This window comes from Anabrus simplex, chromosome 4 (genome assembly GCF_040414725.1).
Source record: "Anabrus simplex isolate iqAnaSimp1 chromosome 4, ASM4041472v1, whole genome shotgun sequence".
Lineage (NCBI taxonomy): Eukaryota > Metazoa > Arthropoda > Insecta > Orthoptera > Tettigoniidae > Anabrus > Anabrus simplex.
The window spans coordinates 1,715,221-1,737,780 of NC_090268.1; the positions used below are offsets into that span (position 1 = coordinate 1,715,221).

General features: G+C 38.6%; 1 protein-coding gene across 2 annotated transcripts in view; it reads right to left on the reverse strand.

The window, feature by feature from the left end:
- The window catches only part of LOC136872329 (calcium load-activated calcium channel), a 179,651-nt gene that overhangs the window by 108,828 nt on the left and 48,263 nt on the right, over positions 1-22,560 (reverse strand). For both annotated transcript variants that reach the window (XM_068227370.1, XM_067146140.2), the window contains one exon: positions 8,703-8,877. In XM_068227370.1, coding sequence (XP_068083471.1) covers positions 8,703-8,877 — 175 coding nt within the window. The remainder of the gene's footprint in view (positions 1-8,702; positions 8,878-22,560) is intronic.

The window sequence follows — 22,560 nt, forward strand, 5'->3', positions numbered from 1 at the left end:
CAACTTTTATGATGCTGAAACAACTTTAGCCACTGATCTGGAAGCCTTGGATGTATACTTCAAGAAATGGTGCCTTCACCTAAATCCTCAAAAAACAGTTATATCTACATTCCACTTACGCAACAGACAGTCTAATTACAAACCAACAATAAAATTCCGAAGTCAAGTATTGCCGTTCTGCAGTACACCAAAATACTTGGGAATAACACTTGATAGAACTTTGAATTTCAAGCAACATCTCTCAAATGTAGCTGCTAAAGTAAAAACTTGAAATAATATTCTTCAGAAACTTGCTGGTACATCATGAGGAGCCACTACTCATGTTCTAAGATCAACAGCATTAGCCTTATCATATTCTGATGCTGAATACTGCTGCCCCTCTTGGATCAATAGTGTTCACACAAAGAAGATCGATGTATACCTCAATCAACGGGTTGCATTCGGAGCACGAACACACTATGGCTTCCTGTTCTCAGCAATATTCCACCTTCAGCCCTAAGACGATCAGAAGCTCTCCTAAAGGTTTGGAAGAACATTCAGCAGAATGTCCATCAAGATATTACGCACACTAAACATCGACTGAAATCAAGGAAACCACCCTGGCGTACAGCAATGGATCTTGAAAGAACCTCTTTTCATGTTAACAGTTCATGGAAAGCCCAGTGGGATCAGTCTTCAGTAGTGAACAAACATCTAGTTGAGAATCATCCTAAACGCGTACAAGACGACAGTGGAGAATCATCAATCGGATAAGAACTGGACAAGGCAGATGTGGTTATCTGTTGTGCAAATGGGGTTGGACTAGCTCTGCCGATTGTGATTGTGGTGCCTCTTCGCAGTCAATCCACCACATTGTTGTTGACTGCCCAATTCAAGCTTTCAAAGGAACACTAAAGGACATTCACTGCACATCAGATGAAGCAGCTGATTGGGTCAAAATGGTAGACCTAGAGTTATAGTATTGTACGGACTTGTGACTATGCACATTTATTCTGAACTATATACATGTGTGTACATAGATTCATCATACGATAAATAAATAAATAAATAAATAAATAAATAAATAAATAAATACAGTTCGAACAAAAATAAAAATCCCCACTCCAAGTCCAGTCTTTCGTCACTCTCTCAGTGGCCTCCCATCCCACCTCGTCCATCTGCTCTGCATTAAACTGTAACCACACCTCCCCTTCCCTCTAACTCCACACCCCTGTTTCATCCCTTACGATACAAGTCTCCCTCTCTCTCTCTCTGCTTGATCAGTTGTTGTTTGTTCTTGGGCATGTGTGCGCAGTTTGAGATCGTGAAGGGGATAAGTTACACGTTATATTTTGGTCCTATCGAACTGTACATTAAAGTCAAAGAAATATTAATGTATACTTAATGTACAGAATAGGTGGAATGTACTGAATGTATTGAATAGGTGGAATTAAATAAACATTAATATTTCTTTGACTTTAAGGGGATAGATCTCATACAACTTGGTTTAGCTACTTGTTCCCTTTTACCACACGTTTTTATTCCAGTTTTCTTCTCTTTTCAGACCTTGCACAGCACGAATCTTATTGACAAACAGCTCATCAGTTATGATTTTGACTAATTCCTTTTGGTTTTGCGAGGTCCCTTCTATAAAATAATTCAATTGAGCCATCTTAGGTCCACTCATTGTGTGTATACTTGTTTTAACACAGCTGTGTTGTATTTGACACAACTCTCAGCAACACATGTTACTCAGCAAGGGTAGACTTTTACCAACTAAGCACACAAGATGGTTATTTTAATTTTCACTGCCAGTGTAACAGCTCAGCTCCAATTTTAATATTGCATAACTAACAGTTCAGGTCTAATTTTAATATTTTAATTGTACATGTACAGAGGTTACTTATTAGGACTGTTCATTTTAGATTAATACCAATAGCAATGTCACACATGACAAATTCGACTAGTGGACTTTAAATTTACTAATCATAGTATTATAGACTGCAAAATAATTTGTAATATGTACATAATGTTTTTAATGTGTTAATTTGATTGCATTTGCACAATAAACTGAGTGGCCAAAAGTCACGGGAAGGGATATCCCATTAGAAAATGTCCCGTGAATGACCCCTGAGCGCTGCGGCTAGCTGAGCAGTCTGTCACAGACAGCAATACCAATTTAATGGTCCGTTATTGGACATATCACAGGCACCAATGTCATGAAGATGGCAACACATTGCGAGTTAACAGACTTTGAACGTGGGATGATCATTGGCGCTCGGTGCATGGGTCATAGCATTGCAGAGATTACACGCGAATTCAGATTTCCAAGGTCAACAGTGTCGAGGGTGGATCTTCAATATCATAGGGAGAATATTACCACCCATGTAAACCGCTGCATGGAAAGACCGCAGGTGTTTAATGAACGGACATCGCGTTGCCTCTGCAGAACCATACTGGGCACTCGTCGAGCTACTGTGAGTCGGATCACTGCCCAGTTGAATGTTGGGAGTCAGGAGCCCATTTCTACTGTAAGGGGGCAACTGCACTGCATAGGCTTCACCAAGCGACGACCAACTCGTGTCCCTTTGCTGACACCTTGACACAGAGCTCAACGACGTGCATTGGCCTGCGAACATTGTCAATGGAACATGAAACAGTGGTGGTGTGTGGTATGGTCCAATGAATCCTGGTTACAGTTGTATTGAGCTGATGGGCACGCGAGTGTGTGGCGTATGCCCCATGAAGCTATGGATCCTATGTGTCAATAAGGTTGTGTCCAATGACTCAGTTTTGGTCTGGGCGGCGTCCTCATGCTCGCAATTAGGCCCCATTGTCCGGTTGCAGGGAGCGCTGGCAGGTGCACGTTATGTGGACATTCTTTCAGACCATCTGCATCCCTTTCTGGCCCTAGAGTACCCTGATGGAGGTACCATGTTAGAATAGGACAATGCGCCATGCCACCGTTCTATGGCGGCACGCAGGAGTTTGGAGGAGCACTCCAGTGAAGTTACAACCATTCATTCGCCCTCCAGATCCCCCAATCCTAATCTAAATGAGCATTTATGGGATGCTGTTGTTGCTGGTGTACGCTCCATGAACTCCGCACCAATTACACAAGACCAATTGTGGGTAGCAATGTTATATGCGTGGGTCTAGATCCTTCAAGAACGATTCCAACGCCTTGTAGAGTCAATATCTCGCTGCATTGCTGCCGTTTTGAGGGCTCGTGGAGGAACAACTCATTATTAACATCACATTCAGTGTCTTCCCATGACTTTTGGCCACTCAGTGTGTATTGTCAATCTTAGTGCATGGCTGAATATGACCCATAATGCGGTCGAAACTGGTCCCATTGTATAAATAATTTGACATCATATTAAATGGCATTAAATGGGTGGACCTTCATTTTAATTTCTTAAGAATGTGAAGCTCCAAATGGTTGAGTTCAGACTATGCGTGGAAGTGGTCCTTTCCATTTGTTACTGCAGAAGCACATTCTTACAACAAGCCCACAAACCGGATGTAAGGCTCTTAATCTTGCAAAAATTTATGCAAATATTCGTTCAAAAATTTAGGGGTGCAGCTGATATGTGAGTAAATACAGTACATGAACAGAATAATTACCAAAAGAGAAACAAAACAAGAAATAGTGAAATCAGAAATCAAGTGTTTGTTGTGCCTTCAAAACTGGTAGCTATTCACATAGCGTTCTTACTGCTTCACTTTTCCTACTCCACTGAAATAATCTTTAAAATTATTTCTAATGTTCAGAGGTACTTGAGCTACTCTGTCTCTCAATTCCCTCCATTGACTGACTATATCTCCTTTTCCATGCTTCAATCTTCCTTCATTTGTGTTTTCTTGATCTGAGGCATGTAAACGGCTTTGTTCTTCCACAAGGAAGCACGTGTGGGTTGAATAATACTTTCAACATTGTTCACTGAAAGGTTTATTTTACAAACTCTGAATACATTGGCCATAATTCCAAAGGCATTTCCCACACACATCTTGCCCTGCTCAACTTGTAACTGAAAATCTTTTACTCCATTATCAATCCTCTGTTGGGAAAGGGTTTCATTACGTTTGAGGACAGTGGAAAAACATCATAAGCCACGAAAACAAAGGGAACTCCTTGTCACACCCAGGGAGCTGACGAGGAGGTACGTTCAGAATTCCATCACTCATTGGCGGAAAAAAAACCTTCCTGATCCCCCCCCATTCATTCGCCTGTCTGAACTCAACCATTTGGAGCTTCACATTCTTAAGAAATTAAAATGAAGGTCCACCCATTTAATGCCATTTAATATGATGTCAAATTATTTATACAATGGGACCAGTTTCGACCGCATTATGGGTCATATTCAGCCATGCACTAAGATTGACAATACACACTGAGTGGCCAAAAGTCATGGGAAGACACTGAATGTGATGTTAATAATGAGTTGTTCCTCCACGAGCCCTCAAAACGGCAGCAATGCAGCGAGATATTGACTCTACAAGGCGTTGGAATCGTTCTTGAAGGATCTAGACCCACGCATATAACATTGCTACCCACAATTGGTCTTGTGTAATTGGTGCGGAGTTCATGGAGCGTACACCAGCAACAACAGCATCCCATAAATGCTCATTTAGATTAGGATTGGGGGATCTGGAGGGCGAATGAATGGTTGTAACTTCACTGGAGTGCTCCTCCAAACACCTGCGTGCCGCCATAGAACGGTGGCATGGCGCATTGTCCTATTCACACAGACAGTGTGATGAAAGAACCCAGTAAAATGGAGTTATTGCATATTTTGTATGAAAGAGTGCTTCACATAGGGCAATAGCTTTCTTCTCCTTCAGCACTGCCCTCTTTGCCATCTTGTGGTTAGTTTCTCTGAATTTCATCCAGACGTTGTTTTTTAGATATACCTTGGACTTCAAATTAAGAAAATGTCACTGCATTAACTACCAACTAATTAATATTTGGGAGCTACTCTCACCAGTAATTAAAACATGAACACTGACTTGGAAACTAAAGCTAAAATAACACACTCCTAAAGATCCACATAAATTGAACTTGTAGCTTGCATCAATCACTGTTAGTAAAATAATGCTCTTTGTGCCTTTGTGCCTTTGTAACTGTAGAAGTATGATCCATTTGATCATGGAGCTGCAAAATCCCATCAACTCCTCCTATGCAGTTTGCAAAGTTCCACTTTTGTTCAAATTCTTGTGCAATATTTTTCCATTTCTGATTTGTGTCAAGAATCTGAAATGAAAATTCATTTCTTACAGGATTTTGAAGGAGGCTCCATGATGACAATGGAGCAAACATTTGTTTATAGGAAGGAGAGTTAGGGATTCAAATAACTTACCAAAGGAGATGTTCAATAAATTTTCAATTTCTTTGAAATCATTTAAGAAAAGGCTAAGAAAACAACAGAAAGGAATCTGCCACCTGGGTGACTGCCCTAAATGCAGATCAGTAGTGACTAATTGATGATATAGCATTGGATGCGAAGGGGTATAGGTAAGCCTAGTTCAGGAGTGTGACACAGACAGTGTGATGAAAGAACCCAGTAAAATGGAGTTATTGCATATTTTGTATGAAAGAGTGCTTCACATAGGGCAATAGCTTTCTTCTCCTTCAGCACTGCCCTCTTTGCCATCTTGTGGTTAGTTTCTCTGAATTTCATCCAGACGTTGTTTTTTAGATATACCTTGGACTTCAAATTAAGAAAATGTCACTGCATTAACTACCAACTAATTAATATTTGGGAGCTACTCTCACCAGTAATTAAAACATGAACACTGACTTGGAAACTAAAGCTAAAATAACACACTCCTAAAGATGAAGGCAAATATTTCACTCATTGTATCGTATTTGTATGAATGAGAAATATTAGCAATATATTGTATTAAAAGATTATCTAGGCATGCATAACATTCTTTCAATATTTTATTTATTTACAGTAAAACCTCGATAATTCAAAATGATCAGGACAAAAAACAATCGGACTTTGAATTACGTAACTAGATATATTTCTGCGTAACAAAAATTATTGAAAATATGTAAGTTAGTGTTGTAATCGCGACTCAAACCCGGATACCTTTGATCCTCAAGACAAATAGAGCAGAAATTGTAAGAAAGATAATAATTCCCATTTTTTAAGTCTAGAATAATACAATTTGCTAATGGAATTCGCTACAATCGCACATCTTTTCTGCCGATAGCAAGTGATTGACAGTTTGTTGCTTCAGTTTATCATTTTGTATTTACGAAAAAGTTATCAAAATAATGAATAGGTGTGTTCTAAACATTCTGGAAGAGCAGTCCAGTCTATTTTAAAATTGATGAACCCTGGACTTCTTTATTATTACGTAAGTCTCTGTACTGTACAGCCAATAATTCACAGGTACTATCTACAATCACGAAAAGAATACAGTAATAAAACGTGGACGCAGCAAGAACTTTGAAATTGACGAGTTATGAATGGTTGACAGGATAGAAATTGGGTTAAGTGAGCCACCAAATCATCGCCGGTGGGCACTTAAGACGAGACTCCATTTTCGATGTTTTGAAAAATTGTGATTCCATTATAAACAAATTTAGACTCTACAAAACTTGAACAGAAACAATTCTGCGATCGTACTGTACATGCACCTCACGACAATAATAAGCCTCATCGACAATGCGATAAAAAAAAGTAACAAAGAAGCAGCAATAAGCTTCAATTACTCAAAAACAATGAGGGATACGAGACAGTCGCTCATTGTCATTAATTATCATCTACAATGACTTTATTTGTTAGCTGCTCTGAAGCAACCAGATTACAGTACTGATTTCAAATTACATAGTTTAGGGGCCTGATGAGAACTTCAAATTACATATTAACCATATTTCGTATTAAGCGACAGATATAACACATGAAGGCCTACATATGAATTCGAGGAATGGAATTTACTTTGAAGTATGCATATTTTGGAATTTAAAACAGTTTTCACAGTATTTATTTATTTATTTATTTATTTATTTATTTATTTATTATTTATTTATTTATTTATTTACTTATTTATCTATCTATCTATTTATTTATTTATTTATTTATTTATTTATTTATTTATTTATTTATTTATTTATTTATTTATTTATTTATTTATTTATTTATTTATTTACTTATTTATTTATTTTTACTTTCTCCAATTATAGATCGCCCCTGAAGACAAAGTATACAGAACACAAGATAAATTTTAAAAATAACTGTGAGGAGTTGATTATCTAATGGTTGATTAATAGATATGGCAGATGCTGTATCATTAAAAAGTTTGGGAGATACAGTTCTTCAGGATTTGAATTTGGATATTTCGAGGCAGTCACTGCAACTAATCTTATTAATGCCCGCTTAAGGTTAAATGATTTGCAGAACTTGACAAAAAACAGAAGAATGGTTTCTCTAGTACCATCCATTAATCATATGGCTTTGATATCCACCTGGTATTCTTGTTGACAGAATGGGATGGTTGGTTCATGTGTTGTTTTCTCTTCCTCATGAACCTCATTGGTTGTGTTTCGGATGTTTCGAATCTGATCGATGCCCTTTTGGTGGTCTTTGAAGTCTATCATGTCAATTCAACGGGTGCCGCCTGTAACAGAGAGACCATGAACCTCCTCAAAGCCTGTAAAGCCTGAGTCCATTAACGCTTGAGCAATGGCAGATCGTATTTAATGATGTATTGTATTTCGTAGAGCTTCCCCGTAATAATGAATATAAGTTTAGCTAACACATTATTTTATGGGCTCCTGAGTATACTCTCCACCTCCGAGAGTGAAATAGTTGTAAATATTAAATTCTTTATGTATATCAGCAGCAACATACATACATACATACATACATAACGTTATACATGCTAAATTTAGCAATGGAAAGGAAACAGTTGCAAGACAAAAAAGTAAACAATGTCTTTCTAAAAACTAGCTGTATATTCCATGGTCTACCTTGTTATGTTCTGAAAAAATAGAGTAGGCATATCTGTACAATGTTAGCAAGCTTGGAGCCATTTTCGGAATAGGAGCTACAAAAAGAGACAGGGTAAGAAATGAGAATGTGAGGGAAGTATGAGGAATCCTTACAAGAGAGGATACAGAAATGTCAACTAAGATGGTATGGACACGTCAAATGAATAGAGGACTCAAACATTCCCAGAATAATGCATATGAGATGGAAGTGGGTGGTAAGAAGCTGTGAGGTAAGTTAAGAGAGGGAAGGAGTGTATTGCAAAGAGAAGAGAAGAGAAGAGAAGAGAAGAGAAGAGAAGAGAAGAGAAGAGAAGAGAAGAGGTTGATGAGGAGCTAGCTGGTGCAATTGCAGGAAACGACAGAGATGTTTATAATCAAAACAGACCTGGCCAGTGGTAGGATCTAGAACAACTTTGTCACTTTCTGTCTCAGTCTCATCCCTAAGTAGTAAGTGAGGTATGAGAGACACTAGTCCCTGCAATGTGTGGTGTGAAGATGTCTGTTACATGGTTTTTTTGGTCTATCCACTTTTTAAATGAATTTATTTGGCATAAGGAACATTATCACGATCAAAATGCAAGTAATGCTAGAAACAGGAATGAATACAAGTCACTAATGCAAATAATCAGAAAGAAATATACAAGGGAGATAAAGAAGGTGGGAAAAAAGTTGCTTATCCCCAATATGAGATTTTATGAGATAGTAGTATGGTTTAACTTACATGCTATTAAACATGCTCAGAAGTGCCGTAAATGCAAAGCCTATTGCAAACATGGATTTCATTTTCACTAATGACAAGTCACGGTTATTATTTTTCAGTTTCTCTTCTTCTCTTTCAATCTTTTTCTTGTGTTGCTTATCAAGAGAGTCACCATGAGCTTCTTTTCTCTTTTCCACTGCAATGAAACCAAACACAGATATTAACTTCAACACACATGAAAAGTATTTTGAACATCACATAGTGAAATATTTATTCCTGTAGGGAAACAATCGTCTTTAGGATCTTTACTGCTACTTTTATCTTCTTTCTAGCATTCTGGATATGTCCGAGGACATGGTTTACTCACCAGTTCTGTAACTGCTTTTCCGATACACTCTGTGAAGGTGAGCTACATGTACCACTGTGTGAGAGTGTTGTCTGTGGGTGTAGGTGTACTTGCGCAGGCTAGAAATAAGAAAGAAGTGGCCATAGCACCATCTGGTGTTGAAATGGGAAACCACGGGATATTCAAATCCACCCATCTCTCAAATAGAGAGCTAGCATCTAAGTGAAGTAAACCAATGTATTCACCTAATCGATACAATAGACAAATTTACATTTCAGTAGTACATGTTTTGGTTAGTATCTAAACATCATCAGCTACAGCATGTTTAGATGACATAATTAAAGGCTATAAAACCATACTCTTCTCATTTTAGTCTTAAAACATTCACAACACTTTTTAGACGGTTGGTGGTTTGAAACTCAATCTCTAAACAGAAAAAAGGAGAATAGAAACGTGTGCAATTTAGGCCATGATAATATTAAATTAAAAATTTAAAACTCTTAAGATCTTTGTAGACTACCATAATATTGGAAGTGTCACTCTTTCCTCACATTTCTCGGGAGTGGTCTCCCAGCCGTTGCTTCGGCTCTCCGTCTGGTGTTATACTGATATGTGTAAGTTGGAACATGTTCACTAGTGCAGGGAGCTTCTCAACCTCAATGTTCCTGAAGGGAGGGGATTTCGACTGAGAATCAGGGGATCGAAGTTCGTTCTTTGCAATGTTGTGTTTCCTTCCTAATATCTTTAGGTAAATTAAGATGTGCTCATAAAGAGGATTCTTATGTTTGAAGGTGTCATTCAGGATTTTGTCCTTCTTAAGGCCAGTTTCCACTGATTAACATATAACACCAACATGTTTAATTTAACATTTTAGCCTACAATTGAAATGTATATTGTGATTGTATCTTCCAATTGACTTTGAATGTTAACTCAGAATGTTGAGATTAACACTTTTAATATGTTGGCGTGTTTACCGCTCCAAATGGAAAATATGTCAAGTCAATTAGTTGTTCGTGAGATGTCGGCACAGCTTCGGCAACTTCTGTGCTGTTTACATGCCAACAGATAGCCTAAACGACGCAAATGACGTGCTTCTTGTGAAGAAGGATTATAGTTACAACACTCCGCAACACTCTTTCTCTTTGTCATAAGCTACAAATACAGTATGCACACTTATGTCGTTCTCTCTGCACTATACCAGTACTACTATAGTCAGAAATGGAGTGGAGCAAGGAGATTACTCTGGACTTAATGATATAACAGAAAGGCCTTGTTTGTGGGATGTCTCATCAAAGGAATACAGAGATAAAGCGAAGAAAGCCGACAGTTTCCAGGTAAATTTCTGTAAAATATTTTCACTGCCTTGTCAATACTTATTTTAAAAATATTTTCACCGCCTTGTCATTACTTATTTTTAAAATATTTTCACCGCCTTGTCAATACTTATTTTAAAATATTTTCACCGCCTTGTCAATACTTTTACAGAAATTTGAATATAAGTCAATACGGACCAACATGGTGAAAATAATCAGTTTCCAGGTACTCAAAATTATCTATAATTGTTCCTGCGAGTGCATCAGAAAAAAACAGAGTCCTTCCGCTCCCAGTACAATCAAGAATTGTAAGAAGTTTGGAAAAGTCGGGGGCGGGAGCGGACAAAGTTTATACTTTAAAGTGGTTTGCTTTTTAACCAATGAGCATGATGAGGGGAGGAAATGCGCCTAATAAAACTGCATTTCTAAATCATAACAAGAACAACAGTGGCAATAACAAAGGTCAAATATTCTTCATCGTTTTTCTTTTTGCTAGTGGCTTTACATCGGACTGACACAGATAGGTCTTATGGCGACGATGAGATAGGAAAGACCTAGGATTTGGAAGGAAGTGACCATGGCCTTAATTAAGGTACAGCCCCAGCATTTTCCTGGTGTGAAAATGGGAAACCACAGAAAACCATCTGCAGGGCTGCCGACAGTGGGATTTGAACCCACTATCTCCCAGATGCAAGCTCACATCGTAATTTATGATCTTCATATCCGTATTGACGAACTACACAATTAGAAATAGGAAAGGATTTCCACCTATCAATACTTATTTATTGCACTTATTATGCTACAGTACCGGTTTCGACCCCCTACATAGGGTCATCTTCAGCTGGACAATACATTCACATATAGATCATGAAGCTATGATTAAGATTACATTGTCTGGGGAATGCCATATGATAACAAATATTTGGTCACGTCCAAATGGGGCATGTCAAAACGGGAACTGGCGTGTATGTCACTGTGTGTGACAATGCAATTATATGTCTATAATGATATGCTTTAGGTCTAAAATTAGTTTATAAAACACTATCTGCACTTAAAAATAACTCATAAGTATATAAGATAAAAACAATATATGTGGGAACACTTCATGTATATGAACATTCGTGTCTTGCGTGTTGTTCAGTTCATTGGTTGTTTCTGTTTTCATATATGTAGAATAAAACACTTTCTAAGTTTAAAAAGAGTGCCAGGCGTATGGATACAATTAGGCTAAAATATGTATATTCAGCTCTGCTGTGTGTTGAGTCTTGTTGCTTTATGTTAAAATTGAATCATGTTGTCCTGTGACATCCGTAAAATTTGAGGGGCATTTGGATTCAAAGTGATGGGGCCTTTCCCATCTGTAACTGTACAGTGACGTTATGTTATTGTTATTGGTGTAGTGCGCTTGATATGCAAGCGCAACTCAACCACACCAATAACAGTAAGTACATATTTAACTTAGCACACACAATCCTTAGACGTTCGGCCAACATAAAATATCACTCACAGCTCAATCTTATCTTCCACAGATAATTATAACATCACTGCACAGCTACAGATGGGAAAGGAGCCACCAATTTGAATCCAATTCCCCTCAAATCTTACGGACGTCACAGGACAACATGATTCATTTTTAACACAAAGCAACAAGATTCAACACACAGCAGAGCTGAATATACATATTTTAGCCAAATTGTATCCATACGCCTGGCACTCTTTTTAAACTTAGAAAGTGTTTTATTCTACATATATGAAAACAGAAACAACCGATGAACTGAACAACACGAAAGACACGAATGTTCATATACATGAAGTGTTCCCACATATATTGTTTTTATCTTATGTACTTATGAGTTATTTTTAAGTGCAGATAGTGTTTTATAAACTAATTTTAAGACCTAAAGCACATCATTGTAGACATACAATTGCATTGTCACACACAGTGACATACACGCCAGTTCCCGTTCTGACATGCCCCATTTGGACGTGACCAAATATTTGTTATCATATGGCATTCCCCAGACAATGTAATCTTAATCATGGCTTCATGATATATATGTGAATGTATTGTCCAGATGAAGATGACCCTATGTAGGGTGTCGAAACCGGTACTGTAGCATAATAAGTGCAATAAATAAGTATTGATAGGTGGAAATCCTTTCCTATTTCTAATTGCAAGCTCACAGTTGCGTACCCTAACCGTACGGCCAACTCGCCTGGTAATCCTCATCTGAGTCCATTGTTCTTGTTTGAAAATACTAGGCACCACCTAAATGTATTACCACAAACTGATATAATGAACTACCTGTATATAGACAAAGGAAGTCAAGTTTAACATGTTTATTAAGTGTGGACACAATATTACATGAAACAGAATTCAACATTTAACATGTTGATGGTGTCATAAGTTAACATTTAACACTTTTAACATTTAACATGTTGTTGTTAAATGTTAATCAGTGGAGAACAGCCTTTAACGAGCTGATCTAAATTAACATGGATCTTTAGTCTACCTTTGTTCAATCTTTGTTCGGTATTAGTAAAACTGTGGCCTGTTGCGTCCATATGGGCCCCTGTGACAAGCACCTGGAAGTAGTGGAAACGTTTAAATACCTGGGGAGTGAATTAATGGAAAATGCTCGACTGGATGCTGAGATTAGTAAAAGGATTCAAGCTGGAAGTTGTTTCTATCATAGTGTAAGAAATATGTTATGGGACAAAGATGTGCCAATGGAAGCAAAGGATACTATGTACAAGATGTATTACGTACCCATACTATACTATACTATACTATACAGTATTTACATTGTCCAATAGAAAAGTTGAGAATTTTACAATTTATATACATATTTACACAAAAGCAGCTTGGTGGGTAAGGATATAAAAAAAATCTAGTACCAAGTGCGTCCTGTTGTTTTAAAGGTTGGAAGAAGAATGTAGCATTGACATTTCAGAAATTTGCAAAGTGGTTTATCTTAGTTAAAAACACTGGGGATAGGGAAATATTCCATAGCCAAATGAGGTTTATAGGCATCAAGCTGAAAGTTGTCTGGTTGCAGCACCAAGATCGGTACGGAGACTGGGTCAGTATGGATGGAGACTCATGGGTATTCAGTGCGTTTGAAAGGCAACAATGATGACAGTTATTTGTAGGTAATTGCTTATTAGGAATATGTTGCGGGTTGAAACTTTCGCTTATTCTTTTAGTTGACTTCTGTAGCATCGAATGTTATGTGAAGACATCGGTGTGAGATGCCGATATTTTGTTCATTGCGGTCCATCCGCTGTTTAGCTAGAACAGAATGACGTTCTGTCTGATGATTTTCTGCGTGTACATACATCACATTCAGGACGCCTAATCTTAATACCCTAGTACAGGGTTGGCAAACCTTTTCCAACAAGTGTGCCATTTTAAGTACCATGGTTTATTATTCTCAACTGTTGACTGTGCCACTTGCTATTTTCCAATATGGAATGTCTACAACCTACAACAACACCCCCTGCCCCCCTCCAGCTTCTTCCTTTCTAAATTTCCGATTGTGTTTCATAACATGTTATTTTTTTTATTCATTTATTTATTAGATATATCTCTTGTAAACGCATTTGATTGGATGTTCCGTTGTCGTATTTTTCAAATACTGCAAAAATTTACATTTTTATGTACCGGTATGTAAGTTTCGAGAATACCTAATATTATGTGTAAAAAATAATAAGCTCCCATTGTAACACACTTCGTCATTAAATATTATCACTGGGCCAGTTGGCCGCGCGGTCAGGTGCACGCGGCTGTGAGTTTGCATCCGGGAGATAGCGGGTTCCAGCCCCACTGTCGGCAGCCCTGAAGATGTTTTTCCGTGGTTTCCTATTTTGACATCAGGTAAATGCTGAGGCTATACCTCAATTAAGGCCACGGCAGTTTCCTTCCCACTCGTAAGCCTTTCCTATTCCACCGTCGTTGCGACGTAAAACAAATTATTTAAAAAATGAGATATATATTATGTTCATGTGGCGTGCCACCGAAATCGTGTTCGCGTGTCACAGGTGACACGCGTGGCATAGGTTCGCCATCCCTGCCCTAGTACATTATATCTGCCAAAAATGTGATGTAGATATAAACTGTTCACCTGTTCCACCGGACGACTGTAGGCATTGGCGCGGTTAGCAAGAGGCTATGGTTACAATAAGTCTGTCATACTACCGATCATGTTAGCATGTCTATGGCATAATGGCTACCTGAGATCTAACTTTCAGTACCGGTAGCGAGCAATACAATGAGTGGAGAAAGACCGTGTATAAACATAACACGTGCTTAAAATACACTAAATATAACATATACACCGTGGCAGTGATTTTGAATAACGACAATAATAATAATAATAATAATAATAATAATAATAATAATAATAATGTCCGCCTCTCTGGTGTAGTGGTTAGTGTGATTAGCTGCCACCCCCGCAGCCCCGGGATCGATTCCCGGCTCTGTCACTAAATTTGACAAGTGCTACGAGGGCTGGAACGGGGTCCACTCAGCCTCGGGAAGTCAACTGAGTAGAGGTGGGTTCGATTCCCACCTCAGCCATCCTCGAAGTGGTTTTGCGCGGTTTCCCACTTCTCCTCCAGGAAAATGCTGGGATGGTACCTAACTTAAGGCCACGGTCGCTTCCTTCCCCTCTTCCTTGCCTATCCCTTCCAATCTTCCCATCCTCCACCAAGGCCCCTGTTCAGCATAGCAGGTGAGGCCGCCTGGGCGAGGTACTGGTCATCCTCCCCAGTTGTATCCCCGACCCAATGTCTCACGCTCCAGGACAATGTCCTTGAGGTGGTACAGGAAGAATCCTTCGCTGGGTCCGAGGGAAAAACCAAACCTGGAGGGTAAGCAGATTAAGAAAGAAAGAATAATAATAATCATCTTATGAGTTTTACGTCAACTACGTACATTTTTATGGTTTTCAAAGATTCCGAGGTGCCAGAATTTAGTCCCTAGGTGTTCTTTTACGTGCCAGTAATTCTACCGGCACGAGTCTGACGTATCCGAGCACCTTCAAATACCACCAGACTAAACCAGCATCGAACCTGCCACGCTAGGCTCAGAAGGCCAGATAAGCTATATTATCAATGTTGGAATGGATAGCATATTCAGTGGAATGGGCGAGAGACGCCGTGAACGGATATTTTCATATTTAATTTAAAATTATGCCTATATATTTGTAGTATTATTGTTCTCAAGTCATCATAAAATTTAGATTACTTCTCTTGCTCATCCATTTTTTAATATCGTACCGCGCTATCGCAATCCCATAAGACAGCAGCGACCACTTGTATAGTACGCATGCTTCATCCATCCTAGAGCGGGCGAGAGAGCGAACGGGTGACGTCATGCTGTCATCGAATCTTCGCAAGCGAAACGAGTCCGAGCCTGGACTCGAAAGAGTCGAGTACCGCGAATCCAGGCATCACTCGCGCACATCACTAGTAAGTCGTCAATTCGACTCTCTGCGAAAGTTTAAGTCCGCGTATTACGACGCACTACAAGACTTGGAATATTTTCAGTGCCGTGTGTATGGTGACAGAAAATGCGCCTTAAAGGAAATGTGAACAGTTAAGGAGTGTTATCATTTACGAGAACAGTGTGACCGAAATTTACATTTTTCATCAATACGATGTTACGCTGATATAATTTGATGTTCGTATTTGAATGAGAGAGATTAGCTTTACATTGAATACTGAAAGTGTTGAATGGTGACTGTCAGTGAGACGTAAAACCGTCTATGATTTTCTATTTGATCTTGATCAATGATAAACTGTGCTAGTAGTGGAATATAATCCAATATTTTCAGACTGTTCAGGTTATTGAATTTATGGTAGTGAAATATCACAGTGCATAGTTGTTATACCAAAGGTGTTGGAACATTTTTGAAACTGTACGTCTATGTTACGAACGACTGATATCACTAATCATATTTAACAGTGTCGTCGAACTTTGATTCTCTTTTACAAGAGTCCACATTCTTAAGTAAGCATAAACTCAGTACAGTATTTAAACGATCTGGTGCATTTAACATTCCATAATTATCCCGATAAGACTTGTGTCGAACCAAGGACGGTTCCAGGAAAGACAGCGTTTTCTTTTGCCATTTTCGATAGTGAACGGGACTAAATTCACGGAACTTATTCTTTTTTATTTGATGTTGTGTGAAGTATTAAAACGGGATACCTTGTTTTCTACATCGTTATTCGAACAATATTCTCACACTTAACTTTAATAAGGTGACTTTTGTTTTACGTGATTAATACATCAGAGTTAAATTTTGAGTTCAGTTTAATCCATCAGCAATGACTGTGTTCGTTTAACTCGTTAGTAAAATCCCACTGTGAAGACAATTGAGTGCAGATCGTTACTACTATCTCATTTGTGCAGACCAATTACTTTGAGCCCATTTCATGCCCCAGTGCCACGTTACAACCAAGACTCAGAGTGCTCCTAGACCATCCAGACCTCCGAGATATTCGAGACCTTCCAGATATTCGAGACCAGCTCGGATAATGGTGGCACCATGAGCAAACTTTGCAACCCTGCAATGTATCAGGACCAGTTCAACCCAAGGAGAAGTACTCATTGTAACTGCTGTGCTGAGGTGATGTTAAATTCTGACAATATTTCATGAATCAACTTTTTTAATTAGTGTTCCATTATACCGTACTTATCTTGCTTCCCTCTCCTCTGTAACAAGTCAGATAAGAACCGGTCACCCCTGTGTCGAGTCTTGTGTTCAGCTAGCCATCGAACTTTTACGGTTACAGAGAGGGAAGATAAGTATAAATGGCGCCCCGGACGTATAGGGGCCGATCTGAATAGCATATTAGGGTGCATAAGTGTAAATGACACTCAGATGTGATAGGAATCGATCGGAATCTAGAGTGTACAAGCATAAAATCAATCAACATAATAGAAACTTAGATGAAGCTCAGACATTCAGAACTTGACCTGAATAAGTGTACAAATAGATCTTATAATAATTCTAAACTGAAGTACAGAAACTTTGATTTTCAGATCTTACTAATTTTAGTAAATAATAATAATAATAATAATAATAATAATAATAATAATAATAATAATAATAATAATAATAATCGTATGGCCTCAGCTACTGTGTGCAGACATTTCAATTTTAAGCCATCTGGCTGTCTGCTCGTCAATTTCGACGTTTATTTATTTATTTATTTATTTATTTCATGCCTTCATTTGTGGCGAAGTTACGGCTCACGGCCCTCCTCTAGGCCCACGAGATGGCAGACCGAGTAAACCGAAACTCTCTTGGGCTTCTATGGCTGGGTTTAATGAATCTTTTACATGCCGACATCGTACGACATGGAGTGTCGAATGGATTTTTTCCGCCCTTCAAAAATCCGACTACCTCTGCCGGGTTTGAACCCGCTATCTTGGGATTCGGAGACCGACACTCTACCACTGATCCACAGAGGCAGCCACTAATTTTAGTAAAGTGCAGTGATAGAAATATCAACATTGATCGTGTGCTATTTAATCAGAGTAATCTCGAATCAACAGATTAATTTTGAACTTAGTTGAATTCATTCAAAAGTAATACTTGGTAATTTAAAGATAATGAACCACCACAAATGTTTTTTTCCAAAGTACTGTTGATTTTGATGTTGTATGTGAAATATTTGCCAGTGTCTAAGTGATTATTTTACAAACTGTCTATCATTGAACATTAATGGTGATATTTGCAAGTTTTCAAAATGCTTGGTTATTACTTGTCTATGGTATTTTGGTCAAATGTAATATTGTCAAAATGGAAAACATATTAGCAGCCTATGAAGCTTTAAAAATTAGCATGAATGAATTTCGGAATCTAACACCAATTTAGGACGACGTATGCAGGAATCCAACACTAATTTAGAAGCCCGCCTAGGTGCTCGCATTAATGAGGCAAACGCGGCTACTAATCAACTCTGCGTTAACTTGGAAGCACGTATTAACGAGTCCAATACCAATTTTGAAACTCGTATTACTCAGATGACAGAAAATATAGATAGTAAGTTTTCTGAGATACGTAGGTGCTTTGAAAAGTTCTCGGAATGTACTAGAATTAAGTATCTTACCTCGGTGGAACTGCTTTTATTTTTCAACATAGCCTCCCTGTAGACTAATGCATTTGGTCCAGCGATGTTCCAATGCCTTGATCCCATCTCGAAAATGAGATTCCCTCAGGCCTGCAAAATACCTCTCCAATTCGGCTGTCAGTTCTTCCCTTGTAGAAAATCTCCGTCCACCGATGAAAATTTTCAGCTTGGAGAATAGACGAAAGTCTGATGGTGCCAAATCAGGTGAATAAGGTGGATGTGGCAACAATTCGTACCCCAGTTCATGAAGTTTTGCCATGTCAATAACACTTGTGTGCAGCGGAGCGTTGTCCTGATGAAAGATGACATTTTTCCTTGCCAAACCAAGCCTTGTTTCGCGTATCTTTTCCTGTAGTTGGTCTAGGTGGTTTGCATAGTATTGCCCCGTAATTGTTTGGCTAGCAGGAAGATAATCTATCAGCAGAATGCCTTTTGCATCCCAGAAAACTGAGGCCATGACTTTTTCGGCCGAACGCACTGCCTTTGCTTTCTTTGGTGGTGGTGAATCAGCATGTTTCCACTGCTTTGACTGCTTTTTTGTCTCTGGGGTATAGTAGTGGACCCAAGTTTCATCTGTAGTCACAAACCGGCGCAAAAAATCTTGTTTGTTGAACTGAAAACGGGCCAGACTTTGTTCGGACATTTCCAATCTGGTGCGTTTATTGTCCAATGTCAAGAGCCGCGGCACCCATCTTGCGGATATTCTTTTCATACCCAATTCTTCGATTAAAATATTATATACCCGTTCAGAAGACATCGCTACAGCTTCAGCAATCTCCCGTACTTTCAGTCGACGATCCTCCATGACCATTTTATGCACTTTTGCGATAAATTCTGGGGTCGTAACACTTTTTGGCCGTCCACTACGCGGATCATCATCCAAGCTCTCCACTTGGCAACAGTTGAAAATGAAGGAGCAGAGTCCCCCAGTGTGTTCTGAAAGTCGGCATGAATTTCCTTTGCTTTCATACCTTTCTTTACAAAGTATTTAATCACTGCTCGAATCTCAGTTGTTTCCATTGTCACAAATCACTACGCGGGAACAACAACAAAGAGTCGTCACTACCACACTCCGGCAGCTAGAGCACTGACACGCCACGTGTTCACTCAGAAAGGATGTGTGATTATTGCGCGGGAACCTCGTTGCTCTAGCACTGACATCTAGCGGTGATTCCGAGAACTTTTCAAACCGTCCTCGTATATACGAACCTGAAACGTAGACTCGCCAAGGCTGGTTCAGAGATCGAAAAAAAAAAGATTCTCTGATACCAATGCTAAAATTAATTCTCAGTTTACCGAGGTTAATGAACGCGTTACTCGTGATTTAGACGCAGTAAAAGAGAACATAAAAAACAAGTTGTTGCGGATTTAAAGACTGCTTTTCCTACCTCGCAACAATTAATTGATCCAGTAGAGAGTTTAAAAGCAGAATTCCAAGAATCGCATGCACATCTTTCGCAAGCACAAGCTAAGATTGCGTCAATACAGGATAATATTCGTGAGTCTTTTAAGAGTGGTATGCACAAGTTAACTAGTGAAGTAGACTTGCTAAAAACTAAGCAAGAAGAGACTGACAAACATGTTAAAACCGAACTGAATAACGCACACACACAGATCGCCTGCATAAGTCGCGACGTTGCCGATGTCAAAAAGGACCTCGAAAAAGAAGTTAAAAACGTAGAAACTTCCATTAGTGGTCAGGTCAAAATCATTAAATTAGATCTGCAGGGTAAAATTAAGACACTCAGTGATAAAGTTTCCCAAATTGAAAAGGACGGGGCAGCACCAAGCGAGTCGTGTACTTGCAAAACCGGCCATCTCCAAATGGTTAATTTTTTTCAGGAGGCCGAAAAAACGTATAAAATCTAAATAAAGAGATTTAGAATTATTTGTATTTGCTATATCACTTACAAATAGCATTGTAATGAATGTTACAGAATGCTAATGTTTTATTCGTATAATTATTTGTGTTACCGTGGTTGGTGGATCGGCAGAGGTGAAAGAAGGTGCCGGGGTGAATGGGTCTAACTACCAAATCAAAGTTAATTTTTAAACTGTTACAAGATTATATTTTCCTTCCTTTTTTAGAATTTCAAACTTAACAATCTTTCACTAAGTGAACACAATAATATATCAGGTACTATGACAAACTAGAAACAATACAAGAAAGATCCCAATTTTAGTTATTTTTACACTCTTGGGCTACGCGCCCCCAGTTTTAAAATTTTGAGCTCTTAGCTCAATTTTACCAAAGCACTAATTTTAATGCAAGGGCAGAAATCCCCTAATACCTGGAGCATATGCTCCCAAAATGTCAATGTCAAGCCTCCCAGAGGCACCTTTACAACACTTGAAAAGAGCTGACACGCTCTCAGTTTTTCAAGCCTCTTAAAGGCAATACCAGACTTTACAATTAATTGCCATCAAGGCACAACTTACTAAAAATGACACGGGGGTATCTTGTACCCAACCTACTGGGCCTTAGCGGAAAAAGAACAGGTTAAGTAAATGGCCCGAAATACCAAAATGAATGGAGGCGTGCACTTGCACTCCTAAACAATTCTAAAACCTAAAAGGCACTAGGCCGATGAAACAGAGGCTATTCCCAAACTATGGAGGCAACTCGTATAAGAATAATTTTAGACATTACAGAAAGGAAGAAAACCAGTTACGAAACGTAGTCACCTCAAACCAATATGAAGGGGAGCTCGAGAGGGTACAGCACTCTCTATCCCCGATTTACAGTTAAAGATTTTATGAAGTTTCACATAAGCCGGCAAAAATTACATATTTAGAAAAGTAGGTTACATGGAAAAGTTTCGGACCTATCCCTCGGGCTAAACTGCGGAGCTAGCAAAAGGTGAAGATGTTAAGTGGCCATACCTTGTCGAAGTACTGCTGCCTGATGAAAGAGGCACATCCCGCCTCCTGCTTCACATACACACAGATGTTGATCAAGTGGCCAAGAGACGTGAAAATGCGCAGTTTATAAACCCTCGGGGAAGGTTCGAGACCTTTCCTGAATAATCAAGAGACACCCACGGCGTTTTATTGGTTAACATCAAAAGTTACACTCAAAATCGAAGAAGCAATAGGTGATAGGCTGAAAATGAATTACAGAAATTAGGGATTGGCTGAATTCAAAACTGGCGGAAAGAAAAGATAAATATTGCCAACCCAAAGATGAATGAACAAAATTTAGTTAAGAAAAACTTATGAATACAAAATTTCTTCAGGGTGCATGATCATAGTTTGTGTAGTGACATCTATGACAGAATGTCCACACTTCTTGATCAATGGAAAACAAAAAAATTTGAAATTCACACAGTACTGGCAACTTCATCATCACAAAATTACGGTAGTGACATCTTCTGAGGAAAAGTTTAAGTAGGTCTAGTTCCAAGTTCAGTGTTTGTCCTGTAGAGGAGTTCTAATTGGCGCAAGATTTAAATGTGCGGCGTAGAGGTGCACCTCCCGGTACAATTTGAAATATTTGAAGTTCAAATTCGGAGATAGCCGGGTTTGGACCAAACTAAAGAAACTGAGGGAATGAAAATGTTAAAAAAAATGAGTTATTTAAAAGTTAACTTAAAAAAATCAATGCAGTATAGAAAGCCAATGTATTTACACAAAACGAACCGGAATTAAATTTTCAAAACTTAAACGTCAGAAAGTATTAAACATTAAATTAAACATTAATGCCATTGTCTACACTGTGCTCACATGCATCTCCCTCATCTTCTGGGTTTTGTGGAAGGTTATTGTTATCAATGAGTTCTTTGTAAAACTTGAGCACTTCAACATTTCTCCACCGAGTCCAAAAATGTTTAGTCAATAGAGATTCAACATCTTTGCCTCTAAATTCTTTACTATTTTATCAGTATGTATAACTTTTTGATTCATCATCAAAACATGTTTGCCTTTCTTACAAACGTCTGACTTTGTTCCAACGTCTATTCTGTAGTTGGGTTCACCTTGATTTAACACTGAATTGCCTACTTTTGATTTGGTCAAAATAACCCTTTTCGCAGCAGAAAATTTGAAGTGCCATTTCCCTGTAGGCTTGAAAACATAA